Source organism: Zootoca vivipara, chromosome 9 (assembly GCF_965207765.1).
Source record: "Zootoca vivipara chromosome 9, rZooViv2.hap1.1, whole genome shotgun sequence".
NCBI classification, from domain to species: domain Eukaryota; kingdom Metazoa; phylum Chordata; class Lepidosauria; order Squamata; family Lacertidae; genus Zootoca; species Zootoca vivipara.
The window spans coordinates 19815957-19825956 of NC_142592.1; the positions used below are offsets into that span (position 1 = coordinate 19815957).

The 10000-nt window shown below is 35.0% G+C and overlaps 1 protein-coding gene across 10 annotated transcripts in view; it reads right to left on the reverse strand.

The window, feature by feature from the left end:
* FOXP2 (forkhead box P2) overlaps positions 1–10000 on the reverse strand; it is a 346296-nt gene that overhangs the window by 178201 nt on the left and 158095 nt on the right. For all 10 annotated transcript variants that reach the window (XM_060279589.2, XM_035128708.3, XM_035128702.3 and 7 more), the window contains one exon: positions 2165–2342. In XM_060279589.2, the coding sequence (XP_060135572.1) occupies positions 2165–2332 (168 nt within the window). In that variant the 5' untranslated portion in view covers positions 2333–2342. The remainder of the gene's footprint in view (positions 1–2164; positions 2343–10000) is intronic.

Here is a 10000-nt window from a genome sequence, read left to right on the forward strand (position 1 = left end):
AGTAAAAAGTTCATCAGAAAGGAGAATTACAAAAAAACATGTAAGAATACTTTACTTTGCATAAGCACAGAAAGAAACAAAGACAAATAAGTTTGTATATTTCTTGTTGATTCAAATGTCAATTTCTGACCTATTTCTCTCTCTCTCTCTCTCTCCAAATTAGACAATACCTCAAGTGGCACCAATGAAACTGCTCACGATATTCTTCTCTTCACTTTTCGGGAAACATGAAAAGAGTAAGTTGTAGTCCAAAACACATTCAAAATCGCTTGAAGGATACAGATTTCATGTTTACTGGTGCTTATGTCCCATAACACCATGTTTTGGGGGATGATTTATATTCCAGATTCAGTCTGCATTGAAACCCACCATAAAATGCCTCCTGAGTCCTATTAAGTGGACACAGGGCTTTACTTTGCCTGTCTGCTTATTTAAGATCTAATCACAGTTTTGAAGGGGGGAAATATTGCCCCTAAGCCTGTCCCCTCAGAACCTGTCGGATATTAGTACTCAACTGGATATTTTCATCTCCAATTGTTATTCTCTGTGGTCTTTGCAAATGCTATCTACTGGAAGCTGTGACTCTGTGGACAAATTGGCTAGAAATGACTAGGGCTCCTGCTTTGAGAAATGAGTAAGTAGCATATTATTCTCATTCTGTGTTTTCTGCTGTAATATACTGTGGTGGTAACTTTTTTTAACATACTAAATGAATATTAAGCAACTAGGTGCATGTTTAAATGATGCAACAATAAGGAAGGTTGGCTGAAAAATTAGTTTTACAGTAGAATAGCACGAATGGTAAGAATTTAAGAAAGATCTAAAAGAATGAAGATTAAGTATCTTTTCCCCCTTATGGTTAAACAATACAGTGAGGGAGCCAGCTGTTGAAGAGTCTATACTAGAATGTGAAACAATGCAGAGCTGAAAAATCCCCAGATACTTTTCAGGTTTCAAACTGAAACTATTTTAATTGTTATATTTATAACAAATAACAGTCACATAAGCTATTTAGTATTAAACACAACTTAAAAACCAGAAAACAAATAACTAACACGCTCACTTGCGGCAACAGGCCCAAATTAAAGCAATGCAACTACAGTTTTATTTTGCAAAATTCAATAAAACTATTTTTAACAGCTTTAGTTTCAGCAAGGCTATTTTCTCTTCTGATTAAATCCAGATGCTGATAATAAAAATATACCTATTTACAAATTAAGAACTCAGTACTGCGCCATGAACAACTAATTGCTTTAGTTAATGGGAACAATAGGAAACACAAGCATCTCAGCAGTTCAGACAAGATACTCAGCACCCAATAGGATTTGGTCCCATAACATGCCCTAATGCCTAATGCCCTAATGCCATTTTTAAAATAAAATAATAATCATACTTATTATTAATAGTAGGATCATTAAAACAAACAAAAAATTACTCTACTTGTTTCTACTAAAGTTGCCTGCAAAGGTCGTCATATACTTGGATTCCCAATTGATAAATAATGAAAATAGATGAAATACTGAAGAGTAACTGTTATTTAGTTTACAGTATCAAATGGAAATGTGGTCCCCTATATTGTAATTTTTTCTTTCAGTCTCTGTGAACAGGTCAGTCACACCACTGATTTTTCTATTTGAAAAATTCATCCATTTTATTTTATTTTATTTACAACTATCACAGCACCAGCAAAGCATCAATGTTGCAAAAAGTCACTGTGGTCCTTTCACCTTAACTGAGCTTTGGAACAATTTCATTCTAGCAGGATGCAAAGTATCAAGTAATGTGGCCCTCTGGTGGAAAGCTAAGTATCACATTTTCCTTCCCTGTATCACTCAGGGAAACTGGAGGTGCTTTTTTTTTAGGGAAGGAAAAAACCATTTTTCCTGGAAAAGATATAGGGGCAACTTTTATAAATACACCACACACCCTTAACAGAAGGTGTACGATATATTCCAGTGCAGGCAGATCTTTATTAATAAGAAACATGAAGGTGAACATGCAAGAGAGATAAAAAAACAAACAAACAACAAATAATGCTCTGAAACTCCCCACTTTCTGCAATATCTTAAAAGTGCACAAAATCCACATCAGAGTAAAGGTCACTAAAGGAAATCTAATTTGTAAGAAAACAAACACAAAGCAAAAACAAAACAAAAAAACTTACCTGCTGTTGTTGCAGATGCAGCAGTTCTACTGTGCTTACTTCAGTGCTCGTGTCACCACTTGATCTTCCATCTCTGCTGCCAGCATCTAATTGGCTGCTTAGAGTGCTCATTCCATTTTGATTCATTGAACTGTTGCTTATTGTCTCTGTCGCAGATTCCTGCATCATGACTTAATACCTAAAAGTGATTAAGAAGTATCAATTAACACACGTTACACCTTCACACTTCCATTATCAAGATGTCCCTCTCTGCCAATTACAGAGACAGCATCTTTAGAAGAAGGGGAGAGAGGGGAAAATCCTTGCAGAGTCATTTAAGAAGCAAGCAATGCAATGCAATGCAAACCTTGCTTTCGTAGACACACTAATTGCTGAAATTACATTTCCTAAATTTAACAGGGAAAACAACACCTTATATACTTGCAGATTTGTCAAATAACATTCACGAATAGCTACATTTTAAAGTTACCTATCAAACAAGTTTAAATGAAGGCACAATTTTACATACTGTTCTGTATTTCCTATTATCTAGCTTTGACAACCATGGATGAGTATACAGCCTTATTTAAAATATTCACTATCTTGATTCTGTCAGAATTTTACAGCATTTCTTATGCAAGGCTGTTGTTTAATGATGCACAGCTAATCATACAAAATTAAAATTTTGTAAGGGTGTTACAAATCATATGGTATCAACCAATGATAAATAGTATAATGGGCTTCTCCTTTTTTGTGACTAAATAAAATTTTGCCTTGAAGGCATTTTAAGAAAAAGCTCCTGCTGCAAACACGTCAGATATTGCCTATTTTTTTAATCAAACGGCTGATATTCATTTATTTTTCTGACATTTAAAACATTTAATACTGTCCTTCCTGGGAAGTAATTAAGCTTATGCATGAGCAGCAATCAAACTGTTCACTTGAAGATGACTTAAAACTCAATTTTAACATAGGCAAATAAATGAAAGATATAAAATTAATTTTCCAAGCATGTATTAGATATGAAAGCTGGAAATAAAATCTATCAAGAATATCACTAATGATTGTGCTAAAAACAGCATAAATTATGCATATTACCTTCTCTACAGTAATAAATGTTTTATCATTTTCACTGCATAAATATACTGTATTTTCAGGATAGCAATGAGATGTCCTGCCAAGATCAGTTGAAATCCATGCAGTAAATAAAGAATCAACATAACCTTACAAACTAGAATCTCAAGTGCATTTTGCATCTGTAAAATGGAAACATCAATTTTTGTTCTCAAAGCTACTAACGTTCTACACTCTTCAGTTCATTTTCCTGTAATAATGCATACATTACACAGAAAGATTTCCAGGAAAAGAAAAGAGCAAACTTTCTGAAATGCGATCTTAAAAGGCACTTCTCCTGGTAGGCAAATAATCTGTTTAAGCAACCTTGGTTAAAGAACACAGATGCTACTTTACCCAACATATTGTTCAACTCTGTTCAGCCTGTGCACAAAAATTTATTCCTATCAGAGAAAAACACCAAGCAGACCACTACAGCTGAAGCCACTGTTAAGAATGTCAGCTAAACAGCAATATAAGTTTTCATAAAGAAAGGTTTAAAGGGTAAATAGAATAAACATTAAAAAAAAAACTTTACACGGCAAAAGTCTAGTTCTGGTCATGAAGGAAGGACACAAACACAACAAACATGATTACAGTTCACATAAAATAAAGGGCAGCTGTTACAATCACAGTTAACCACTGTAGAACCAGATGTGTTTAAGAACAAATAGCCCTTGTTAAACAGTCTACAGAACATTAACTAAGAATAAGAATAGAAATGAAAAATGTGATATACGTGAAGATGAATTTTCCAAGAAGAAAACTACGCTAATATTCTTTTTTCCCTTAGAATAAGAAGCTAATAAGTATTCAAATTAGGCATAAATTTTACATGCACAGTGTTTAAAATATTCAGAAAAAGGGGTCTGGTAGCATTTACTAGGTATATGAGCATTCTAAATAATATCTCCTGCAATTCCACAGACATGTTAAAAACAATATATTTAGACTGCAATCCTACATCCACTTACACAGGATTATGTCCCACCGAACACAGTGGGACTTACCTCTATGTAGATGAGTATAGGATTGTGTTGTTTGTTACTAAAATGGATTTAAATCATACATGTCATCTTTTCCACGGTGTCTCCTAAATTATTTGAGGTGGAGGAATGTCTTCAGACAGATTTTTAAAAAAACCAACAAAGTAAATATGTGACTTTATTTGTTCTGTAGTCAATTACAAGCATTAAAAAGATAAACCCAGTGCGCATGTAGCTTAGCCAGCCAATCAAAATAGTGCATACATTTTTGGAAATCTCTAGCTTCAAAATCAAAATGATTATCTTTGTATATCTGCGATTCTTTGAGGATAGTAAGAAAGAAAAGGGTTAAACATCCTCCAGCTCACGCTAAATGAAAGGTGTATAATGTCTCAGGGATTTTGGTATCCTTGGAAAGTCCTAATGTGTGGAGTTTTAAGCTTATGTTGATCTGTGAGCCTGTGCAATCAAGTTGAGCAAAACAAGACCAATAAATGGTACTTCTGCAACGGAATACAAGGTCTGAGCTACCCTTAATGTGCACAGAAAAGGGACAAGGAGAGAACATAATATTAATTTGGAAGCTGGTGATGGTAAAGGAGGAGAGAAAAAAGGGAAAATATTTTCCGAAGTAAGCCACACATGCCTAGCATTCTGACATGAAATACAGCTCACATTACCATAATAAAATAGGTTAAAATAAGTGGTCTCTCAAATTGGAGGTTGTACTGGTTAGAGATACACACCATTAGTTTGTAATTTTGCCAGCGGGGGGCTCCAAGCAGAAGAGGGACTTTGCGGGTAAAATCTTGTTGTGTGGTTAGCATGACTCTGTCAGACAGACTAAACCCAAGTACTTGTTCCAATTTTATAAGTTTCACTCCAAATTGATTTAAAAATCCCCCCAACACTATGATAAAGCATGCCTTTTCACACACTATCCAAGTTCAGTGCATCATCCTGAAGTTAGTATGTGCATGGATCCCAAATCACATGACAATTAAGACAGCCGCCTTCAGATACCTCAACTATATTTCACACAAAAGGTATTGTACTTCCTGTTAACGGAGATGTACAGGCTACCACCTGAGCATTTAACAAACAATCACACAATTCAAGTGGAATCCTCACACTATGTAATTAGATGGATACACTTTTCCTTCCTGCTACATGCTCTCCCCTGCCACTAATCTTAAGTTTTCTCAAGGTTTCTTTAAATCAGCAAGTCACTGTACAGATACTTATTCTCTACACCACTTCCCTTTTGAAACATTAAAGTGACACTGAAACTGACTGCACAAGATTGCATTTTCTCTTCCTAAACAACTTGAATTGAAAGGTTACTTAGTGTAACAATATTTACTTGCAGAATTGTGTTGTTACCAAGGGCATAATGGATGGTGGCTATGCAGGTTTACGCAAGAATGAGTGAAGCATGAGGCATTAGCCATGTGTTTGACATGTTTCAAATTGCTATAATCCAGCATTAAACACACCCAGCAATTCATGCCATTTCTTGCAGCCATAATCTTGAATAAAGCGTGCACAACCACTTATTATATAAATTAGTATATGACTCCCTGTTATAGTCACAACAGTGCTTTTGTGTTTATTTAGCATCAAGATGTGGTCTTTTATTTGTACAAATAGCAGGATAAAAAGACACAGCTCAATTAGACTCCTACTTTTATGATAGGGTTGCACAAAATTCTAGACTTGTTTGTTTTGGTGTTTTTTTTTACAAAATGAGTTATGTTGGCATAGAATGGAACAGTGTGAAATATTTTCTTCCTTGTGTGATTCCAACACTGCTTTATTGCTTTCCTGGTCTCTGAACCCTGTGACGGCCAGGTGCTGTTTTGAACTTCAGAAACATGAATGACTATAGCAAGTGAAAGTTCTGAATCACCACTAGGGGGCCTCATTTTTGAGAGACAGAAGGCTTTATTGCATATGATCAACTTCCTAGACGGAAAAAAAAGCCTTGGAGTTTTTGTATTCGCTGTTAACAGCCCTTAACAGGGTGGATAAAAATCAATGATTTTTTTAAAAAAATCAAAAAAATCGGATTTTTTTGATTTAAATCAGATTTTTTTGATTTAAATCGATTTTTTTGATTTAAATCGGATTTTTTAAAATAAAATGCTTTTTGAGGAAAATATATTACCATCCAAAGGTTATTCCATCATGAAATAAAGATTAGTTTTTTAATTATGTAGAATAAGGTTGTATATGTTTATTTTTTGGGGTAAATAAATGCCATTAATCCATTCACAATGTCATGCTCTTCCAGAGGTTTTTGTAAGATTATTGGGCAGATTCTCTGCCTACAATATATTATCACAGATGCTTGGTTTACTTTTGCAGTTCTCAAAACTGAATTTGACTCAACAGAGATCACATGCCTCTTCTTCACATCAAAAATGTTATAACATGAACAGAGTTGAGAAAAAGACCTTAATCCTATTGTTCTACAAACCTATGAATACAGAAACAACCCCTTCAGTGCTAAGTTTCAAGAAGTTCAGTGAATAGAATAGAAACAATATTTTTCTGATTGTTTGGAGTGGACAGTATTTAAGTTTTTCATGTGATTTAAATCGACTATGATTTAAATCAAGCCTTATTGACTAGTGATTTAAATCGTGATTTAAATCATGATTTAAATCAGTTTGATTTAAATCAAATCCACCCTGGCCCTTAAAAATCATTTGACAAGAATGAGAGTCTAGCTAAGTAGGAATGATCTGGCACCTGTGAGGTACTATCCGATATGTACTTCATTATTTTAAAATAGGTTAATTCTTTCTGTTCCTTAAAACTTGTAACCTATAAACCTCCTAAAATGGAAAACCCAAGTCAGTTCTGTCCATTGTCATAAATGGCTTGCAAACAGTAGCCTAGAAATGATAAGACAGAATGAAGGGTTAATATGATGCCACATGAGTGTACTTAAAGAGTTTATAAATAAATGTTGACTCCCACAACTTATCTGAAGTGTTAAGGTTTCACCTCCCTATCTTCAGCAGATATAATGTAAAAATGCAACTTAAAAAAAACCTGGAATGAGCAAATATAGGATTAAAATTCAAAATGTGATCCTAAGGACCTGGAAATTAGAGCCATGTGCCCTGAGGTTCTCTCAAACAGCAGTCTGTTGTACTGCATAACAAACTGCTTTTGAAACTTAAAAAGTAGTTTGTGATAATATGTGCCTGTAGGCATGTCCAAACCTTCAAATGTGCAGAAAATATGTGTTGCACATCATTTGTGTTTTATAAATTTAAAATGAATAGCATACCTCTATAGATCACCTCTCAATTGCAACTTTTAGATAAAAAATCATTTTGCCAATAATCATTTCAGATTCCTCCACCCATAATTAAACACACTCACAGAATCTAAAGGACTGTGAGCATATGTGGAACCTCCCTTCCAATAACCCTGTATGTTATAATACTCTTTTTCCTGTGTACACTTTAAAAACTAAGACATACCCATCATTCTGCATTTTTAATCTTGACTTAGATTTTGGGGAAATAAAATCATAATGTCTTTTTTTTAAGTGCTCTCTTTGGCTTGATTCATAATTACTAGCAGGCACAATATATTTGAAAATCTAGACCAGTACAGTCAAAGTCTTAAATATGTATGACTGTATAATAAATCAAAATGGCAACTATAAGGCCATTGCTCTATGTGCAATAAGGAAAATAATACAAACAAGTTTCATTCTGTCCCCCTCATTTAAATGTAAAGTATGATACATTTCAAAGACAGGCATAAGAATGGGAATAACTGAATACACTGTTTGGTTGGTGTCCCTAAAATAATTAGGCCTATTGTAACTGAAATGCTTAAAGTACTTTTGATGGTGGGATTGGAGGAGATAACAACTGTATTTAAGTTAAAATCAAGAGAATCGTCATTTTTAAATGGCAACGTTTTTTACCTATACTGTATACTCAAGCAGAGCTACCTGATTCGGTTAGGCGACTCCAGACATGCAGGGACATGGATGACCTTGCCAGACCAGGATCTGAAAATGCAAACTGGTCCTAGTAAGATGCCTACATCAAGCAACTAGAGTGCTGCGTCAGCAACTATACACACAGCACTCAAATGATGGGGAATGAGATCCAGGTGCAATTTAGCCATTGTGATCTCCACCAACAATGCACAGTGTAGATGACAGTGTGTCTTGCCATCTGCCTTACAATGTAGATGGGAATACATGCAGGCAAACCTCAACCATCTGCCATCTAGGACTGCTGCATGCAGTTGTTATCATTTGTGTTACTAGTCACATGTAACATTTTGCTGCTAATAACTATCTCTAGATGAAAGCCAGTGTGGTTAGGCACTTGAAGGAATGACAAATTCTACATTGCAATCTGATCTAGATTAGATTGACAAAATGCATCGGGCCACTCTTCACTACCTTCTACTGAGCCTCTTTTCCAAGGGGGAAAGGTAAGCATCCTGTAACACTGGCAGCAAAATACAGACCCAGTATAAAATGACAGCCTAAAATTTAATTTCTAATCTAAAACAGGAGATCTGTGAATATATATAAATCAATATATATATTTGTGTGTTATTGCCAACATGCTTTTATTTATTTTTATTCCTATTTCCCATCCAAGCAATAGAAATTACACACAGAGAACATACAAATAAACTTCTAAGCTAAAGGATGAGTAACACAGCTATATATCGGGTATGATGTAATAAAACTGGCAATTCCCATTTTATTCTTCACATGAATTGTACTGTACAAACATGCAACTTCATCATGTATTACTAAGGGAACAATCCAAAAACAAACTCACTGGAAAGTAAGCCCCATTGAACTCAATGAGACTGACTTTCAAATAAACATGCATAGGCTTGTATTGTAAAAAACATACAATGTCCAGCACACCAATAGGCCTCACTTAGAATGACCACCACTGCATGCATTTTCATACTAAAGGAATCCTAAATACAAATATTCTATCAACTGTCTAACTTTTATACTATACTAATTATTCATCCATGACCTTATAAAAACTTCACATGGATTAGTTGATCAGACCTTGGGAAGCATTTTTATTCAGAGCCTAGCACCATACTCCTTGTTACAAGCAACATTATGCCAGTTTTATTCTATTATTGCATCCCTAATTGTTCCCTCTTAGCTCATCTGGACTGCTAAGCAACAAACCTGAATGTCAGTGATCTATAGGGTTTGTAAATTTAAAAAAATGTTTTGTTGTGAACATTGGGAGACATCCAATATGTCTGTCTGCTTGCAAAACAGATATCCACCTGCACAACAGTATTTCCCATTTCTCCTCTGCCTTTCCAGTCCTAATCTGCTCACAACAGATTTGAGTTGATATGGGGTACACTGAAGAGAGAAGGAAGAAGCCCAGTTGCATGAACTCTCACGTGCCTTAAATACCACCACCTTGCACCATTACACACTTTACAAAGTGCCGTAGGTCTTATATCATTTCTATCATGCACTTTGCATATAGGAGAGACCCATATGTTCTAGACTGTATGGCATGAGACCTCGACAAAACTGAAAAGCCAATTCTATGATAAGGGTTCTTATCTGAGGTATGATAGCCTGGAAAACTCCTTCATGGTAACAAATGACAAATGATCTCTTGAGAGGGGGAAATGCCCATAATCTTGACTTTAGTACGACTGATAGAGGAGGGAGAAAACATTAAGACAGCTGGAAATAATTACAACTGTGAAAGCTAGG